At 41.9% G+C, this 20,822-nt stretch overlaps 1 protein-coding gene across 6 annotated transcripts; it reads right to left on the reverse strand.

Moving 5' to 3' along the window:
- Positions 1-66: 66 nt before the first annotated feature.
- On the reverse strand, positions 67-19,794 carry LOC103153255 (calmodulin-regulated spectrin-associated protein 3-like). Of its 6 annotated transcripts, none has more exons than XM_016661830.1 (19): positions 19,327-19,794; positions 13,795-14,072; positions 12,827-12,967; positions 12,478-12,564; positions 11,740-11,775; positions 11,033-11,080; positions 9,369-9,507; positions 8,501-8,640; positions 7,727-7,820; positions 7,585-7,636; positions 6,907-6,968; positions 6,793-6,823; positions 4,186-6,640; positions 3,162-3,283; positions 2,804-3,075; positions 2,619-2,715; positions 1,937-2,049; positions 1,403-1,521; positions 67-1,296 (listed from the first exon to the last, which is right to left on the reverse strand). In XM_016661830.1, exons 1-19 carry the CDS (start codon positions 19,460-19,462, stop codon positions 961-963), a joined length of 4,758 nt encoding a protein of 1,585 aa, XP_016517316.1. In that variant the 5' UTR covers positions 19,463-19,794; the 3' UTR covers positions 67-960. The 6 variants fall into 6 exon arrangements, with proteins under 6 accessions (XP_016517316.1, XP_007574164.1, XP_007574162.1 ...); XM_007574102.2 differs by having other exon boundaries at positions 1,937-2,052; positions 4,186-6,538; positions 19,327-19,793; XM_007574100.2 differs by having other exon boundaries at positions 1,937-2,052; positions 19,327-19,792.
- Between the last annotated feature and the right edge of the window lie 1,028 nt (positions 19,795-20,822).

A 20,822-nucleotide genomic window follows, 5' to 3' on the forward strand; every position in this document is an offset into this window, starting at 1 on the left:
ACACATACGAATAGGTCCTTAATTCTAGGAAATGTTACAAAAAATTACACAAATAATTCAAGCGACGTAGCTAGCTTTCCTTTACTCAGACTCAGTTTTGGTTTCTCCTTTTGAGATTTATTGTAGTGTTCAAAATGCATCATGCACATTTCTGAAATAAAAAAAATTGAATTAAGTAATCCACTCAGAATCAAGTTTGTATTTATTTGTCGGCTATCAGCACTCATCTCCACCTGAGAGCACGACAGTCCAGGTTCCTCTCATACATCATTCGGTATTATGCTGAAAGTTTACTGTACAAAAACATTTTTTTAGATCAGCATCTAATGCTCACACATGGTAAGTTTCATTAAATCACAAGCTTACATTGTGATATCGTTTCACCACATAGAGTAAAGAACCATTCATGCTGCAGTTATGAAAACTGCCAGAAATAAATAACATCCGAACGGCATCCTCCTTCATCTCTGCGTCACTTGTTTATGGCTATTTAATGTGCTTTCATCCACATGGCAACAGGTACTGGGAGAGTTAACATCAAAGTAAAAAAATAAGTAAATAAATAAATACAAAATCAAAAGTTCAGTCAGTCGATTTGTCTTCAAAGGCATTTTCAGAGGCCAAGAGAAACAGGAACTATCCAAAAGTTTTGTTTTTTTAATGTGCAAATCAAAAAGTGTTGGATTTTCTTTCAACAGAAAAGCTCGAGTTTGAACTTCAAACAATTAATGGGTATAAATTGAGTAAATCAGCAACCTTTTTTAAAAGAAATGCTCCACTTCCTCCTTTAGAATATGTTTCTGTTCTGCTATATTTGCACAGTGGACATTTTTAAAGATGTAAAGGGAATAGAAGTTTATTTTTTTTGTACTTAAAAAAATTTAACACACGAGGATCCATCTGTGTTCACATAAATATCCGAATAGCTTTTTCACTGTAATAATCTAAGTACAGCCGTCCTCACTTGGAGACGGCCACCTTCTTGGTGACGCTAGCCCTCCTGCTGCCGCCGCCTCCTGCTCCGCCGACGCCGCCGCCCTGCCACAGCTGGCTGGGGATGGTGAAGGCGTCGACGCTCATCCCCATGGTTTTTGATGGGATAGAGCTGAACTGCTTCCTGTCGGAGCTGTATTTGAAGATGGACTCCACCTGGCCGGAGCTGACGTAGCGCGGCCCCACGCCCGCCAGCCGCACCAGCTCCTGGGTGTCGGGGTTCATGGTGTAAACGCCCCTGAACTGACAGTTGGAGTCGCGGAAGAGAATGAGGAAGTGGTTGGCGGAGCTCTTCTCCATTTCCTGGAGGAGCAGCAGAGTGAAGAAATTTACGTCTTTAATTATGATTTTTACACACCATCAGAAGAGTTTCTGTAAATTAAAAGGAAGAAGAAATTAAACCCCCCACCTCGACTATCTTGTTTTTCTGTGACTCGTTCACCTTTCCGGCCAGGCAGCAGCGCGACAAAGCGTTGTGAATAATGAACTTATTAGACTTGAAGCTTGGCTCTTTAAAGAGTTTTGGACCTGCAAAATAGAAAGCCATGACCAAAAGCTGAAAATTACGGCATTCAAACAAGTGATGTTTCCACCTTTTACTTTCTCCTTCGCTCACTAAGATCTATCTACAGTTTTTCTTTTTTCTTCTTATCAGTAGGAGTATTTTGTTTGTACTTTACCGCCAGCCTCAACAACTGACATCATGTCAATTTATTATTTTATAGATTTACATTCAGATGGGAAAAGTAGACGACTTTATCAACATCTTTAGGTGACATCTACTTTATCTCTGATTTATCCAACAAAAGAACTGATCAATATAAATGAGAGGAATTGTTTCCTTGGAAGGAAAAGTGATTCACATTTACCAGCAGGAGACTCTGACATGGTGCTAATATTCCTTACAACACTGAACACACGTCTGCACCGTTTACTGCTGTACCTGTGTATTCTGGGGCAGGCGAGGTCCCGTTGGAGCCAGACTCCCAGTCTTTGTCTCCGTTCTGATTTATGGGTCTGCTTGGGGTCACACATCGTGAAGGTGAATCAACACGGCTGCTGGAGGGAACACAAACAGCACAACGCTGAGCCTTCGTCTCATTACACGACCCGATTCATCTGGAGGAACGAGACCCGGGGACGGGGGGCCTCAGCTGCAAATCTTCCCTCTTTATTGAATATGGAAAGTAGCGTTTTGCTAAATCCGATGTGTTTACAGCAGTATTGTAAGTTATGTGTTGGGGCCATTGTTGATAGAAAAAAGAGGAGGAGTAAATTTACAGAAAAAAATGCAGGGACTTTCTTGAAAAAACGTGGAAAGTTTTGAGCTGAAAAAGTTCAAAATACATTATATGTACTTTGTTTTTGAATAATTGTTTACAGTAAATTGCAGAGATGTTCTTAGCCAAGATTTTTCAAGTTGTGATAGTTTGTGACCCTGTTGGCAGAAATTATATGCAAATTTCCTGTCCAATAACATTCCATGACCAAATCTCTTCAGTTTGAGTAACAAAAACGATGAAAAATCAACATTTCTATTTTTTATTTTTTTTTGCTTGAAATATTGACGTTGGAACATTGGGTCTTATTTTGAGGAAAAGACACAGTCTGACACGACGTCGTACCTCTGGGCTTTCTTCGTGGAGTCGTTGCTGTTTCCAGGCTCGTCTGTAGCTGCAAGGTTTAGCGAGGAGTGTGAGTAGACCTTTGTCAGCTGAGAACCTGAGGAAACAAAAGTTCAGTCAGTTCTAACGATTGATACATGCCGCTACTTCATTTTTTTTCTCCTTCTTCTTCTTTCTTATTTTACCAGCAGCTCCTTTGGCCGGACTCAGAGACAGCTTGGTTTCCTCCCGGGTCATGCTGCGAGGCCGTGAGCGGGTTTTCTTTGTGGCCGTTCGACCCGGGTGGTTGGTCGTTTTCTGCTTCAGAACTTTATCCAGGTCCTCCATGATTCTCAGCTGCTGCCGCCGCTCGTACTCCCCTCGCGTGAAGTCGTCACGGCGTGCTGGGGTGGCAGGAGGAGTGGGGGACGGCGAGGTGTTGGAGGGCGACGCCGCTCTTCTTTCAGAGGATGCTGGTCTGAGGACCAGAAGGAAGAAGGTTTACGTTACGTTAGCGGCTTGACTTGAAGTATTTAAATAACAGAAAGTCTGCAGTCGGTCCACCTGTTTTCTCTCTCCTGCTCATGCCATTGTCTCCTCCGTTTCAGCTCCTCTGTCCTCTTCTGTTGTCTTTCTAGCAGCAGAGCTCTCCGCTGAGCCATCTCCCCTTCACTGTGAACATCCTTCTGCAAACACACAAATGCACCATCATCCATGTAACTGCCAAAGTCCTAAAACGTGTAAAATGCAAAAATCTTTAACGGAAAACCAGGAGCCTTGAAGGGACGGTATTATATATTTTCTAGGCTTGTAGTGTCATTTTATAGCACAATCAAGTAACTTTGTTAACTTTAGTCGTTATAAAAATTTTATAAATATCAAACATGACTTTAAAGAAACTTGATTTTGAAATTTGTCGCCTTGAAACTGGGCCTCTGTCTCTTTAAGAAGCTCCTGCTCTTTCCTGCTCCCTGCTTTCTGCACAGCATCACAACAGTACTCCTTTAATATGCCATTTACAACCGTCTGCAATGAGAAGTACTTTGTAGTTTTAATAATTTATTGAGCTCAATGCACACTTTGATAATTAGCATCAACTGGAATGCATGTGTTGATTGAACTGAAATGACTTTTTTTTTGCAAAGTGCCGCGAGGCAACATTTATTGTGAAATGGTGATATATAAAAATAACTGAATTGAATTAAATAGCTTTCTTTATATTGAGATTAAATTAGTCACTGGTTGGTTGCACTGGATTTTAGTTAACAGTATCTTTTCAGAGTTTTATTTGTAAAACAAAATGTTGAAAATCAAGTTTAATTTTCCTTAAACCTTATAGTTATGAATCAGTCTGCATTGGCCTATCATATGCTATATGAAATAGGGAACTACAAATTCTATGTTTTGTTTTTCTGTTCTTATTTATGCTTGGAAAATACCTAAACAAACTCTGTACATGTAGCGAGTAAACAGGGACTCAGGGAAACAATGAAAAGCAGAGAGTTTTAGAAAACTACATTTGTTCCTGAGCTTTCAGATATGCTGAACTGCTGTGATTTTGTTGCTGTGCAGCATTTTAAACACTAACCTTAAAGAAGAACCCGACTCCTCCTCTTGTCCCGTCTTCTTCTTTCTTCTCCCCACCTGGTTCTGCTGCCTCGGTGAATCCACTGCGCTCCTCTGCTGGTTCTGTTTGTGCTTCTGGCCCATCGCTGCCCTCTGCAGCTCGATTAAGTAGGTTTGTTGCGTCTTGCTGTTGAGGAACTGGTTCTCTTGCAGCCTCCGCAGCAGATTCTGTGTGGTCACTCATGGAATCAGAGGAAAACTCCTGGCCCTCATCAGTTGGTTCATCGCTGCCCCCTTCTGGCCCTCTCACAGATGACAGGGACACCTCAATCAGGCTGCAGGGCTGCCTAGGACCGTTGTCTCTTTCTCCTTCACCTCCTGCGCTGAACGCAGCAGAAAGGGACAGTGTGTCGCTCTCAAACGAGCACTCAGAAGGAGCGCCGGAGCTGCTGCCTCCAGCGGCCCTCGACCTCTCTTGTCTGAACTGAGGCAAGACCGGCAGTGCTCCAACGGACTCTGAGTCCTCCTGCTCCAGCTCCAGGCTGAACTGGGTGGGCGTCTCACTCGAGCCTGTGTCTGAGGTGTTCTCATCAGGAGGAGGCGGCGGAGGCTGCTGAGTGGGCTGAGGAGGCTCCTGAGGGGTCCGAGGTCCACCGATGCGGAAGGAAGACGATGTCTGGACTTGACACTTGCTGGGAGAGACACGGCGCAGGTGCGGGATGGTGTCCACGTTCTGGGTTGGCATCAAAACGCGGTTGAGCGGAGGGAACTTGAGTTCAGAGGGCCGTGGGTGGGGCTGGTGGTGGTGGGGACGGGTGCTGTGTTTGGGGCTGCGAGGAGAGGAGGAGGAGTGGAGCTTGGTTCGAGGAGCTGGGCATGAGCTGGAGATGATCGCTTTGGGAGAGGCGGAGGAGGAAGGAAGGTGGGAGCGGCGGGATGGGGAGGAGGCAGATGGGGTGTTGGAAGCAGCAGGGATCACCCAGGCCTTAGTGGTGCTCCTGGAGGGAGTCCTGGTTGGTGTTCTTGGTGGCGTCTTTGTTGGTGTGTGAGGAGGAGTTTTGGAGCTACTTCGTGGGGTGGTTTTGGGCGTATTCCTAGGTCTTTGGTTGCTCATGAGCTGCTGCTGCTGTTCCGTAAGTTTCTGCATGTCTTTTTGGAGAGACTGCAGGGCTTCACTCAACTTCTGCACCACCTCATTGTATTCCACGATGACACCCTCCCCTCCTTTCTCTGTGCCTTTTTTTTCTCCCATCTCTGCTCCTTTTTCTTTCTCACCTGCTTTCTTACTGTCCACAGAGAAGGTGACCTGTTTCTCCAAACGAGGAGGGTTGGAAACGGGCGGCTTGTCTTTCTCCGTCTCCTTCTCCTCCTCCTGTTTCAGTTGCTCCTCCATTCGAGTCAGACGCTCCTCAAGGGTCAAGCCATCCTCTTCTGCGCCCTCCACTCCCCCCTCGCCTTGCTCTCTTTTCAGCTGAAGGAAAGCATTTTTTCCAAGTCTCTGCCTGTGCCTTGCAAAAATAGCTTCAATGCGTTTCTTTTGGGCCTCGATATTTTTGCGCTTCTCTTCAAGTCGGGCACCCAGCTCCCAGGCTTCAGAGCCCGGCTCTGGCCCTCTGGGACCCGGACTCCCCTGCTGACTGAACACTGGTGTGGAGGGAGTGTATGGAGTGCCTGGGGTTGGGGTTGTTGGGGTCGGAGCAGAAGTCAACTCTTCCCCGGGAGTGGCGGGGTGTCTCCGTCTGTTGTCTCGGCGCTCGGCGAAGCTCGTCATGCGTGGGCTGCTGTTGCTGTGACTCTCTCTGCCGGCAGATGGCCGAATATTCCCGGGGGCGTTTCTCGGAGCGTCATCCGATGCTTCGGATGAGTCAATGCTGCCATCTCTCAAGACAGAGTCATCGTCACGCGACATATCAGAGTGCTTTCTTGATCTCTCTCTCCGACCTTGTCTTTCAGCACTCCCAGCATCCCCTCTGACCGGTCGGTACTGGACGCCAGAGCGACAGGGAGCTGAGCTGCTGAGCAGGGGGCCGTCCTCTTCAGGGGAGTGCAGAAAAAACCCTGCAGGAGCTCCCTCTGGGCACAGCCTTGGCTCCGGCCGGCTTGTAAACCCATCTCGTCCACTCTTCTCAGTCGGTCTTCCCTTCTTCCTATCTTTGTCACCGGGTATGTGAACCACCTGCCGGGCCTCCTCGATGGTCGGCAGCTCTCCCAAAGGTGCCGTTTGTGCATAGGGGACCCAGGAGGAACGCTGTGAAGGGGCTGAGGCGCTGACCAGGTGGCTCAGGTCCTCTGGAGGGCTGAAGGGGACGCGAGTCATCCCTGCTGCCGCTGCCGGTGAGCTCAGAGCCGGGATGCCCGTGGCGAGGTTGTCGGTGCTGACAGAGCGAAAGATAGAATCTATTGGGTTTCCCATGACAATGTCAACATCACTGTCCAGGCCGAATGGGATGCTGAAAGTCACTGCTGACAGAGGACGACTGCAGAGTGGTGGGTGATGACACAGAGATGGATGCCAATGAGCGTTTGAGAAGCAGAAACCACAGAAGCCAACATAAGAAGAGTAAAGAAATTAAAATACGAATACGACACGTTTACAATACTAAAACAAAAAGCTTTCGTGTTTATGTACCTGATTTGTTTCTTTGTCCAGCTCTTGTTTTCTGCAAAGGGTCGTTGAACACAATCAATGAAAGTGTAAGAAAGTGTACAGTGCTGCTGGGATGCAAAGTGTAGATTATCATACCTGGAGACACTGGGGAGGAGATGGGCACAAAAGGCTGTTTGAAGATGAATGATGGAGAGCCACTACCAGAGAAATAACAGAGTTAGAGACATGCGATTATTTAGCTTTTAGCATTTCTGAGTGTTTACGTTTAACAGACAAATTTACTGATAGCAAGCAAACATGATAAACATCTCTTAAATAACTTGAAATAGAAAAAGGTTTAATATAATCCCTTTACATTGACTCCCTTTTAGCACAAACTAGACTTCACTCACACCTCAGATTTGAACCTAAATCTACGAAACTCTCTTTTCAGGTTACTCCAAATGTCCTTGTAGAATCTATCTATGCAAATGACAGCAATGGATGTCAAAACGTGAGAAGTCCAAAGCCTCGGCTATACGTTCGCACGTGAAATGCCTTGATAAAATTAGAACACGTAGAACCTTGAGCAGACTTTTTATTCCCTCATTTGAGGTAAAACATCATTCACTGCAGCTTTTATTTTAACAATGGATGTCTCAGCAAACCATAGCAGAAGTGCATGTCTAATTCAATTGTATTTACTAGTTTTCCATCATTTTAGAGTAACAATCGCATCTATGTGTTTTTATCAATTGCAAATGATTTTGCAATGAAATGTTTTCCAATACCAAATGCCTCAAGTGTGTCTAACAGGAAGCTGGAAGCTGGTACCTGTTGCTGTTCCCGCTGACAGGACTTGTACAGTCAAGTAATCCTGAGACATCTAGAAGATACACAAACAAATACAGGGTGAGTCTTACCGAAACGCACGTAGCCATGATTAAAACAAACGAGGGGAGATGGAGGCACTAACCTGTGAGGTCAATGGGTTGGATGGGCTTCACAAAATCAGGTTTCTTCACCTCAAACCACTCCAGCAGCTCTGCTATGAAGCTCATCATATTCAGCTGCAGGGGAATGAATAGTTACACTCCCATTTATTACAATGCTGTCGGGCTAAATGATAAATACTGCTGATTGCCATTATCCAAAGAGCACAACAAACAGCATTCCCACTGAATCCTATGCTAAGGTCTCATGTTGATTGCTAACTAGCGGTCGCTAAGTGATCATTTCTTCTCCGTCCCGGTGCGTCTAAAAAGCTATAAGTCGACCACATCTCACCCGACTGTTGTTCTCCAAGAGGCTTTTCGTAAATACAAACATATACTTGAGAACATCTACACTCTTTCCATCTATAAAGCACTGTGCAAACATTTTAGATTTTTTTTATACTTTGATGTCTACTTAGCCCTCCACTTGTTCACTTTCCTCATTTATTAATAGATAAATGAGGAAATAGTTAATTTCAACATTAAGGAAATAGCCAGCTGCTAGGAATAAGTGGAAAGGCACCCAAAGTTCAAAATGTGAAAACAGTTAGAAAATTTTGAAAGACAGCAATACCTCTTTAAATGATTAAAGGAAAGTCTGGCATTGCTAGCTTAGAAACTAGCATAGAAACAAAAAGAGAGCTAGCATAGCAACAAAATAATTAGAAATCACAGATGACACAAGATCTTTGCAGAGTGCTTTATATTTGATATCTAGCAATATCGTCATCACTGTGAAAGATCTGTATGCCTACATGCAGCGCTGGTGGAGCGTAAAGTAGGTCCTCCACAGCCAGGGGGCAGCAGCTCTGTAAGTTGCTCTCACAAAACTCCTTGATCAGCTGCAGATTGTAGACGCTGTCAGCCACAGACATGGTGTCCTTCAGACAAACATCTGGAACCAGAGCAGACAGGAACACATGAAGGTGTGCTTTATGGTGGTAATTCATGTATTATGTTGAATTTATAATCGTTTTAAACCTTTTCATTATTATTCTGACAAAAACAAAAACTTACAGAGTAAATTTTGTCTGCTTTCTAGTGCAAATATCCCTGTACACTTGAAATAAGACAAAACGAATAAGTAACTTTTCAGCTAGATATAGGAACTTGTTATAAGTAAATAATTCTTTAATACTGATGAAAAAGTACTAGTTAGCAGATGTAACATGGCATTTCATCCATGTAATAAGTGGAATAATCTACCAGCAGAACTAGTCAACATTAAGGAATTATTGACTTAAAACAAGTTTCTACACCTTGCTGTAAGTTAATTTTCTCTTATTTCAAGTGAACAAAGACCTTTGCACTAGAATTCAGACCAATAATACTTTAAATAATTTTGCCTTTTTGCAGTGTGTACATGATCAGATGTTGGCCAATATCTATTTTCCTGTTGTCATTGCTTGACTTCTATAAACACATAAGTTTTAGTTGAACGGTATGTTTTCCTATCTTTCTTAGTTTGATGTTTGGCCAAAAGAAGCAGATTTTCCAACATGTTATTTTTTTCCTTTTCATATAACATTCCTTGTAAGATTATGTTACTGCAAGAAACCATGATTGAGTCTCTTATTTTTGATTTGTTAGACTTTTAACTGCAGTGTATGTTCTTGTTAGTACCCTCTAGAGGTAGCAGGCTGGGGCAGTAGTAGTGTAGAACAGCAGCTATGGCGCAGCCGTTAGACAGATCTTTGACCGCAGAAACCAAAGGGAAAGTGGGAGTCAGCTTGGACTGCACTTTGTCCTTTCTATAGCGAATCTAGAGGAGAACAACACAGGACAGCAAAATATGTTTAGACAGGGAGTTAAAAAAGGAAGAGCTCCCCCAACAGACACAGAAAGACGAGCTCAGACAGGACAGGAGACAGTTGTGTTGAGCACAAATACAAGTACAACTTTGAAGTAGGCTTAAAAGAAGCAAACAAAATAAAGTACAGGGTTCCCAGGCAGTCTGGGAGAGTCTGGAATTTGTTTAAAGTTATTTCCAGGAAAGTAGAGAACTCTAAAAATGTGCGGAGTTAAAAATACTTTAGCCTAGAATGTTGGCCGTGTGGGAATTAAAGGTAGGAACCCTGTAAACATGAACCAGCCAGTGCAAGCCTTCCATCGCATGAGAACCAAAAGCAATGACTAAAACTGTGAAGCCAGGCAATTTGAAGTTAGAAGAAAATCCCACACAAACAAAGCACAAGCCGCATTTGATAAATACAAACATACACACACATACACCAACCAAATGGCTGCCGGGCAAAGCTCAATCGTGAAAAGAAACGGTCATGAAAAAAGCCTTGGTTAGAAAAATGTGTGTGAAAAACGTGCTATCCAGCATCCATGCAACAAAAACAGAAAAGTTGGACCGCTTCTGGTAGTTTATAGTCTTTGAAATTAAATTAAAAAGCCGTGATTGTTACTGCTTAGATGGTTTATTGTCCAGGTGAGACAAACAGAAAGAAAAAGATGTCGCATGACTTTAAGTGCATTGACTGTAACTTCTGCCGCATTGTTGGAGGAGGTTGAAGATGTTCCATCATCAAACATCGACGATCTGCCTCCTTTAGCACGACTTTCCAACACATGAGTGGGAGTGAGCAGTGCTGAAAGCAGATGATTTAGATCCCAACCGTCCCCAACCTCGGGGTTGGAGAGGCTGTTAGTGCGGAATCCTACGGTGGCCACTTCAACGGTTCGCTAAACCCAACTACAAGTTCAAAAACAAAGTGAACTAAGCAAAATTACAAACTACAAAACACAACGACATCAGCAAAACAGTGGAACTAGGTCCCAATAGGAAACTTCTGATTGGACGACACCACTTTCAACTTCAGGACCAGAAGTTATTCTGGGTTTTGTGCGTTTGTTGAAGATATGAATGCTAACGTAGCCACAGGTATCCAAGAATATTTTGAGTCAGGACATACTATGAAACTCAACCTTGTTCTTTTTCGCAGCTTGGGCAAAACATAGCGCTGTGACTGACTTTCCGTCTATCTAAACAAAGATTATTTTACGGTTCTAAAGACAGAAGTGGAATCGTCCAGTCTCTACTGTTTGGCTAATGTCGTTCTGTTTTCTTAATTTGTGCATGTGCGTAGTTAATGTTGCTGTGTTTTTCAATATGTGGTTGTGTTTTTAAATGTGTAGGCGTGCTTAGTGGTTTGTTGAAGTGGTTTGCACTTGAGGGCCACCGTAAAGGTCAGTCAGTCGGGTCGAAGGTGAGTGGTGTGGCGATGGATCGGTGGGTCAGTCGGATGGGAGTGAGAGAAGAGCGAGGTGTAATACGTTACCACAGGAGGCTTATTCCCCGACTCCTTCAAACAAAAAGCGATAGCATGCTGGATGGGGAGGGATGGCAGAGAGAGGGAAACAGGCATAAATGACAAGGGGGCCGGTCACTATGGAAACCGCCACACCACAACATGGCTCTGCTCTGAAGGCGGAGGAGGAGAGAAGAAGAGAGGTAGGTACTGGGCCATGCGGAAGTATTCAGACCTTTTGAGCTTTTACACATTTTGTCACATCATAATCACATTTGGCCAATGACAGAGGCCAATACAAAGTGGGATATATTTATAAAGCTGAGGCAAAAATGATTTAAGGGTTTGTAATGTGACAAATGTGGAAGAGTTCAGAGGGCATGACTACTTATATTTCACCTCCATCTTCTCTTTCCAACACCCCCATTCTCTCCCTCGACTCACTTAATCCGATGATTGAACGTAGACATCAGAAACACATTTACAAGCATCAGTTTGTAACAAAAAAGCACCTACAAATCACGTAACACAAACAAATGCTCCCTTTAACTCCTCAGAGGATGTTTTAACTGTAATGATCCTTCACAAATAAAATAAAATAAAATAAAATAAAATAACTATTTCCCAGGAGGACACATAGGAAATATGTGCGACATTTCCAGCAGGCACAGTAAGGTCAGCCACAGCAGACAGACAGTTTCAGAGACACGAACAGGACAAGAGAGGAGGACACTTACGGGGACTAGTTTCCAGTACCAGCGGTTGGACTGGCACTGCCGGGAAGCAAAGAAAGACAGACAGGCGCACAGGGGGAGAAAAGACACAAGCAGACCGAAGCCGCTGTTAGAAGCTGCATCGTCGCTAAATGTTAGCAATTAGCAATAGTAAGGAGCTTTTGTTATGGTTTTTGGCCCGGCATTAGCTGTTAGACAACCCAAGCTGCGTTTCCATTGACCATACAACTGCGCAATTTGACGTTTTAAAAACGAATTTGCTTAATGAAAACACGGCAATTAAAAATAAAATTAATAAGTTTTGGCACTAGGTTAAGCGATTTTTTTTTTCTTTTTGCAAAACTGCAATGAAAATTTCTTTTTTCGAGTCGCACAAGTCACGTGATCAACAACCGGATGTTGCCGTTTGCGCAAACCGTGAACGACAGGAAGTGACAGGAGAATGATGGCGCTGTATGTTTTTTAATGACTTATTATTGCGTGAAGAAACTTACTCAGGTGTGATTTTAATTGTGTTTTCTAACTTAATGGAAACACCACAATTGCGAATTTGTGGGGGTTTTTTTTCGATGTTAGCGGAATATTTGCAAAGTTTTGCACACATTTGTAATGGAAACGCAGCTACAGTGTGGTTAGAACAGTGTTTGGTGATGGTTGGGGTTAGCAGAGGAAGGCCAATGAAGGCATTATGCGACTGATCTGTGAACATGCTTTTGTTTTTTTTGTTTTTTTGTTTTTTACCGATTCTTGAACAGGCTGCAGATCGGTGCATGTTTGTGACTTGGGAAGCTCCTCTTCCTCTGTGCTTTCTCTTAACTTCTGGTTCAACTGAAAGTGCAAAACACATGAGAAACAAACACAAAGTTATTACCAAAATAAGAAGAGCATTCTTTAAATCCATCCATCTATTTGTTGACATTCCTTTCCACTGTCGCCATGTGCTTTCAGAGGATGAGGGATTAATGCAAAATCAATGAGAGCATCAACTACAGGCTTCCTTACACAACACCTGTTACCAGTTGGGCTTTTATGATCAACTAGTTTTAAAGTATGAGATATAAATTCATAATGTGGACTTTAAAAGCCTCACCCGGTTGACCCAGAACAGCAGAGCGTTCTCCCACGGCGCCCCGACGCCGATCTGCTCCGCCTCGGCCGCCATCTTGACCTGCTCGGTCGTCTCTTTGGCAAACAGTGACATCAGCGAGTCGATGAGGGCCAGATGCGCTTTCTGCATCGATCAGATGGAGACAATCTGATCAGTACCGAGGGGAAACGGATCCAACACTGGCAGCAAACTGTTCGATGTTTTTGCTCTTTTATTGTTTTTACAAATCGATAATGATCAACAAAATTTTAATGTCAAAAAACCCTGCAATGTCAAAGTGAAAACGTATTTCTACAGGATGATGATTAAATAAAAATATTTGCATTAAGTGATTCACTTCACTAGATGTGGATTAGCAGAGAATATTTATTCAGTCACTCATTTTATGTTACCTGTTTTGAATTAAATGTCATTATTTTGTAGAAATCAGTTTCACTTTCATTTGAAGTTTTTTTTGTTGTCATTTTGTCAAATTTTGTTGATCACCTTTGATTTGTGAAAACAATGCAAATATTTTTTGTTTGCACTACAGCAGCATAATGTGAAGATGCACCAATATGAAAATTTGCGGCAATATCAATATCCAATATTAGTATTGCTAACCGATATTTACCGATATTATATGCGTGGACCGTCACAAATATCACATGATCATCCTCCTTTACTCCCCTCCAGAAACAAAGGGAAACATGATGGAAATAAATATTGATTGCAGTTTTATTGATCGGGCCAATAACGCTATGTTAAAAAATAACTAATATCGGCCGATACCGATGTTAATGCCAATATATCGCGCATCCCTGGTCTATTATGCAACGTTACACACTGACTTTGATACAGTTGATGTCATAACAGTAAATGTTTACATAAATGTAATTATTTATAAATATATATTCAACTCTTCCTTTTTTTATTTCTCTTCTCTGGAAACGTAGCACACTCAGACGCACCGTGTTGATGGGGTTCTTGCTCAGGTCCTCCTCGGTGACGTCGGCCTCCTGCACCTTCGGGCAGAACCCTTTCTTGGTGAGGAACTGCAGGAGAGCCGAGTTGTCGGCCGGGGGCCCCTGCGACGCTGGATCGGGGCCCTTGTGTCCCTGAGCCAGCAGGGCCTGGGTTCGACAGTAGATCTCTGGGGAGAGGAGCAGCTTGGCGACGGACGGCTTCAGGTGCTCTTCTTCGTACTGGTCCCTGTACAGCGGCTCCCGGAGCTCCACTGGGACGTTTTCTGGAAACGTAAAGAGAACCTGGAGTCAGACGGTCCGTCTGGATGCACTACTTTGAAATAGACCAAACCTCTAGTCAGATTTAGGATCCTTAATCAAAAGATGATCAAGGGCTACAGGGGCTTGCAAAGGTATTCATAAGCCTTGGACTTTTCAGCAGCTGTATTTGTACTGAGATTAGGTTACACACAGGTGGTCAAGCAACATGTGAAGGCAACTCAGCAAAATGGGACAGGTGTTCTATTATTTCATTCGTAAAAAAATTTAAAAAAGGTAAAAAAAAATAATTAATTTTTCAGTCCACAGTTTTACACCACTTTCTGTTGGTTTTTCACATAAAATTCCATTGAAATATATTCATGTTTGTGGCTGTAAAGTGACAAAATATGGAAAAGCTCAAGGACTATGAATACTTGCATTAAGTTGTTTTAGTTAAAAGCAAAAAACAAGATAGCTGACGTGACACAAGAACATTTTCTTGAATAGGCTAAACATCTGGGCTTCGTAAAACACGTCTAAGGAAATATTTGAGTGATTGCAATGATTTTAAGAGTATGATGTAAATTCAGACTGTTTACCATACAGTGCTGGGAAAAGAGACGGGAAATGATGGAAGGTTTTCTTCTAATCTTTTGGGGAATTATTAAAGTAGGTTTTTGGTGAAACACATTTCATTTACTGGTTCTTACAGAGATACAATGAAATATCATTGGCTCATGGAACTGTGGACACACAAACTAATACAAACTCATTCTGAAACAAAAGAGGTGATTTGTTGATGTATTAAGATTTATATCAGTCAAGAGACTTCCTGTTTTGTCCTTGTTAGCTAACCGATAAATAAAGCTGAAGCTGAATGATGATGACATCATGCCTACTAAGGAGAACGATACACTTTGTGCCTGAAAAATGAAAGATAGCATAAAAATTTGAATGAGTTCATTAAAAATGAAAAAATCTTCATTACAGCTGTTTGAAATAAAGGTACTGATCTCTCATTTTATGCCAAGCAGTTTGGTGCAGATAGAGGAAATGTTTGACCTTTCTGCAGATATGAGACGTAAAAAGAAGAAAAAAAAAAGGTCAACTCTGCATTGTTCTCTGATAAGGAAATCCCTGGTGAGGCTCTGCTGCAGGTTGGTGCACATGAAACTGCAGCATTACTGCACTAGAGGATGTAGAAGAAAAGGAAAGATAAAAACCAGAGTAAGTTCTGGAAAAAGCCTGAGGCGTTTTTCCTGAAAGCGGGAATTAGGTGACGGTAAAGTCAGGAGAGGATAATGTCATCATGTGCATGAACAGCTCAACTCTGATAAGACAGGCAGAGAGAGAGAGCAGTCATCTCAGACCAGTATGAGTGGATCTTTTCATGCTCTCTTCCACAGCTGACCCACATTCCTGTTCTGGATGATCCTTAAAACTGGAAGGAAATGAAACCTCAGACTCTGCAGCTCTTCCAAAACAGCTGCTGTTTTGTGTCTGAACATGATATCTAACGAAGCCAAGAAGTGATTTGATCTTTCCTGATTTGGGTGGCGTTCCTCATGTAAGCCCTGCCTTCCCCTCATCCTCTGACCCTTCATCAGCAGGACTTCACAGCTGAGTGACACGATCCGGTGAGGGGCGGTGAGAGCGGAGGTGGGGGGATGCTGTCTTGCTCTTTCTGCTGCTCCAGGGAGGAAAAGGGGCCTTTGGTCGCCATGGAAACCATGCAGCCATTTGTCCCGATCAGGGCTGAAGCAATGAGACGGGACTGCAGAGCAGGGGCCATGATGTAAACAACACTAACAAGAGATAAGTTACATTTTGAGGCATTGCAGGAAAACACGCATGTAGGAAAACGAACACGTTTTCATTCTCAGCAGGGACTGATTTGTAGATTGTAGATTGTAGATTGTAGACTGATTGTTTTCAACATGGAATTGTAGATTCCATGTTGTGGGAAAGTCTACTTTTCTCATTTTTAGATCCGCAAATTAAGGAGTGTTTTAATGTCACCACCAGCGCACATTTCTGCTGAAGCGCATCGCATTTCACTAAAGAAACTATAATTACAGATAAAGAAACGAGTTACGGATCTCGGAAATGAGATAAGATCTCATAATTACGCGAAAAGGTCCCATAATCACCAGGAGAGACTGAGTATTTACGCAATCTTTCCTCCAGACCAATCAGGTCTCCAAACATGGAGAAGAAATACAGTGACATCACCGTGTTACTCAGCAGAGTTTGGACCCTGAGACAAGCAGCCGATGATGAACGAAGGAAGTCTTTAATTCACAAGCTGACAAAGACAGAAAAAAAAAAAAAGCTCAGCTAGGTCAAACCTCAGATTTAGCTTCTATAATGTGCAGATTTCAGGCTTATCCACCCAAATACCAGCTGTCCCACTAATCTGTCACCCTCAGATGAAAGAAAATTGGGTAATTAAAGTCCAAGAACAGCCCAAGCTGCTGGAACAGCAGTGGGATTTTTCAAAATAAAGTCATGCTGGCCAAGACAAAAAGAAAAAAAAACATAAAATTTGAATTTGTCACTTTCACCAGTGAACCCAAAAAAGCTTTCATGGTCAGACATGCTATTTGATCACTACAACAAGCGGAGTGTTTGAATCAATCAAGGGTTAACTTACTAATCTCGCTGTAAGGCATGAGGGTGGTAGCATCATGCTGAGGATATGTTTTCCTGCCAGTAGTACTGGTGCATTACACATAAGGCTGTAGCGATACACTAATTGTATTGTATTGTATTGTATTGTAGTCATACAATACAATACAATATGCGATATTCTGCTCACGATACAATATATATCATGATATTCAACCAACAATACGGCTTGATGTGATACATTTATACAATTTTCTGAACGATTTTAGGGGGACAGAGTGATTTTGTCATTGTTCCATGGACTTGCATTAAATTAATTGAACTGATGGTGTCATATTGGTGTAATAAATGTTGTTTTTGTTATACATTTGCTTTGTTTAACTGTTAATTGTTTGGCTTTGTGTATTTAGTTATGCAGAAAAGTAACCTTTTTCATATCTTATTCACTTATATTAGATAATGCAATTAATCTATTTAATTTCATTATTTAATTAATTGTAACTGATTGTTTTAATACGTGACATTTTTAATAACTCATTTAACTCCTGGATTTGACATAAAACTCAAAGTAGGATTTAATATATCAATACTCATGGATGGAAAATCAATACTTCCTGGGGAAATGAAATATTGATCAATATCGTGTAATTGATAAAATTACACAGCCCTAATTGCACATGGCTGATGAAATGATAAAGGAGGACTTTTTCCAAAACCTTTACCTCTACCTTCGCTTAACTGGTCAAACAGCACAATAACCCCAAACACACATCAAAACTGCCATTTTGGGTAACAAAGGCTAATTAATATTACACTCCTGAAGGCCTCTGATCATAACCATATTTAAACTAACTATACTGAAAAACTGGTTCTCTGCCAGGATATAACCAATTTTAATAAAAACACTCACCCAGAATAACACAGAATTTGTGATTGCATCAAAATGTTCTCTCTCCAGTTTGCTTAAAGACTATATATTCATTTCGGCTGGACAAGAAATCAGTTACAATATAGACACACAATCAATATCAATAGCTAATACATCTGATAGAATATTCAATGTTCAATTTAAAGAATGTTCACTGAACTTTGACACAGCGGCACAGCATTCTGCTTTAGCAGCTCAACCTCAGTGAGGAAAGCTTGGTTGGCTGGCTGTCTGTGGTTGCCTAGCAACAACCCATTGAGTAACTTGGGTAGCAGCAGCTTCAGGTTTTGTCACCTTTACTCATAACTGCTTCAAAATAATAATAAAAAAATAACAGTATGAAGAGAAAACTGGATAAAACAGGAAAGACGATGCCACAATTTTGGCAATATTTCAGTTATTGATATCGCCAAAATTATTGACATTGAGTGATATGAAACGCTCATATCGTGATTTATCGTGATATTAAACTTGTCATCAGCACTACTCGTTTAATAGCTTAAACTAAAACATTAGATTCAGAAAGGACAGAAAAACGTGTTTCAATTAAAGATGTCAGTGTATGGAACAATCTTAGCAAGATAAAAAAAAACTAAATCTGTTTCTGCATTTAACAGAGCATTTGAAAAATCATTATGATGAAGGGTTAGCGTTGAATAAGCTTACGTTTAGTTGTGTATTTTGTAAGTCTTCCGAGCTGAATAGTTAATTGTCTTTTTATGCTAATAAAAAGTTAATTCATGATTTCTTTTACTTGTTATACTATTTATATTTATTGAGTGAATTAAATTTTAAAAAATGAATCAAATGAAAAATATGAAAAGAAAAACTGATTTTCGATCATATTCCAGGTGAGGAGGGTGGATGGACAGATAATAAATTAACCTAAAATGAAAACCAATGACGGATCGATACCACGTTCCCGATCGATAAGAAGAAAAACGTCAGCCAAGCATCAGAAAGGCAGAATGAAACGAGGCTGCAGCAGACTGCGCTTTATTCTGCGCGCGTGCATCTTGCAGAACAAATGAACGTGACATGCAGATTTCGAAAATGTGTCTCCATAGAGGTTTTTGCATTTATGGTAATTGATTTTTGTGGCAGATATTTCCTTAAAAAAAAAATAAAAATACTCCGTTTTCTCACCGTGTCACCTTCACTATACACCAGCACGCGCTCCCGCAGTAACCCCGCGTGCGTGCGTAACACTGACACAATTATGAAGCTCTGACCCATTTACAGCCATGTGCAGCGCACAAAACCCGGTTCCTAACGGAGACAGACAGAAATAAAGCATCTTCTGTTGGGACTGACTCAATATAAATAAATTAAAAACGCTCCACGGGCCTGACGGACTGACTCTCACAATGGGCTTTGTTGCATTGCAGCCCGTGCAGCTACTTCACGCATCACGGTCCACGGGAGGAATTTCCTCCTGAGAAGCCTTATTTTCACGCCTAATAATTGGCTGAAAGCCTTGCAGCAGTTCAGCGCCCCATCTACCGAAGGGGGGGGGGAGACGCCGGTAGGCCGCGGCGACAGGAGCAGCGTCAGTCCGGGCTTCTTCACTAAGGAGGACGCTGAGCGAAAAGATGCTCACGGTTTCCTCCCCAGAAGAACAACAACAGCAACAACAACAACTCAGCGCTCCATTTATAGCGGGATCAGGCATTAAAGCGCCCCACCCCAAGAGGCGCCCCCGGTGATGGGGGAGCCCGTACCTGCAGAGCCGTACGACTTGGACAGCAGCCACCGGACGCTGGCGCACATCCTGGCCCGGGCGAAGTCGTACTTGTCCAGCGGCTTGATCTCCGGCACCGTGAAGGTTTTCTTCATGGCGTTGGGAGAGTCCACCATGGCTGCGATGTGGAGGAAGAAGGAGCAGCAGCAGCAGCAGCAGCAGCAGGATGATGATGATGATGAGGAGGAGGTGGAGGTGGAGGAGGAGTGATGAAGGAGGACCCTGTGATGCAAACACGTCCTCTCACAGCTTAAGAACTAAAAATGTTTTAAAGAAATTTGCTGGTATACGTCACTTACCGTTGGAATTTATTAATAACCACTATATGTGGAAAAGACACCGATTCACTTAAATCAATGAGGCTCCACGCCCCCCGAAACGTCACATCTCTGACAGAAAGCAAGCAAAGCTCAATATCTACATCAAATCCTTTATTTTTGCTTCGTTGACGCTTATAGACGTCAAGTCGGACACTTTTTATTCTTTCTTTGTTTTTGTTTTTTTGTGTTCTTAATAAATACGAAACATAAACGCTCTCGGTGACAATTTAAAGATTTGGGATTGGGGAGATTCCCGTAGCAGTGTCTCGATTTCTCCACAAGAGGGCACCCTTTATCAAACACATCTTCCTGATTCACTACGATTTCTAATCGATTCATAATCAGTTTAGATCTTTAAAATTACTTACTATAAAGAGTGAACGACACAGTTTTAGAATTTTTATTACATTTAGAATAAAAAAACACATTTTGATGTCACTTTTCAAATATGCCTTAGTCTATAAGATCCATTCAAAACACGTGAATTAGACAAAATGTGAAAAAGTTCAAGGGTTTTTCTTTTTTGCTGATGGATTAAACAGAGCTCTGTGAGATGTTCAAAACTTTGAATAGCATAACATAATATTGTATCCCATTTAAACAGCTAGCTTCTTCTCTGACCCGTTTTATCCATGATGTTTAAGGTTCTCAAATAAACTTCACATAACTTTTACAGAACCAAGACGGCATATTAGGGCCATTGGACATAGAAAAGAAGAGGAATATTTCTGCAAAATAAAAAAAAAAATCTCAGAATTTTTTTTAGAAAAAAAAATCGCATCTCTGATGTTGAAAAACAAAAAGATTAATCCAAACATTAAAGTTTTTTTTTTCTAGCAAATTTTTAAACTTTTCAATCTTAAAAACATCCTTATAATTTCTGAGATTCATTTCTGAGATGTTCTGTATGCTGCACATGGCTGTAAATGGGTCAGAACTTCAATTTTACTGACACAAAACATTTGTGTCAGTGTTAAGTTTCTGGTGGAAATTGGAAATTTACTCTTTTTTTCTACCTACATTGGCCCCAATACGACGTGGAACTGAACATATTAATGTATCATGAGAACAAACTTTGACCACTAATCAGGTACTTTTGGAGGCAACTGGGGTAACATGATATTATTTATTGGTATCCGAGTAAAGGGGGCCTGAA

Source organism: Poecilia formosa, unplaced genomic scaffold (genome assembly GCF_000485575.1).
Source record: "Poecilia formosa unplaced genomic scaffold, Poecilia_formosa-5.1.2 Scaffold344, whole genome shotgun sequence".
NCBI classification, from domain to species: domain Eukaryota; kingdom Metazoa; phylum Chordata; class Actinopteri; order Cyprinodontiformes; family Poeciliidae; genus Poecilia; species Poecilia formosa.

Coding starts and splice junctions, on each gene's coding strand:
- LOC103153255 (XM_007574100.2), bottom strand. CDS start 19,462: ATGGTGGACTCTCCCAACGCCATGAAGAAAACCTTCACGGTGCCGGAG. Junction 11,776..12,477: donor TGCAGCCTGTTCAAGAATCG/GTAAAAAACAAA, acceptor GCTTCCCGGCAG/TGCCAGTCCAACCGCTGGTA. Junction 6,969..7,584: donor GTCAGCGGGAACAGCAACAG/GTACCAGCTTCC, acceptor TTTCTCTGGTAG/TGGCTCTCCATCATTCATCT.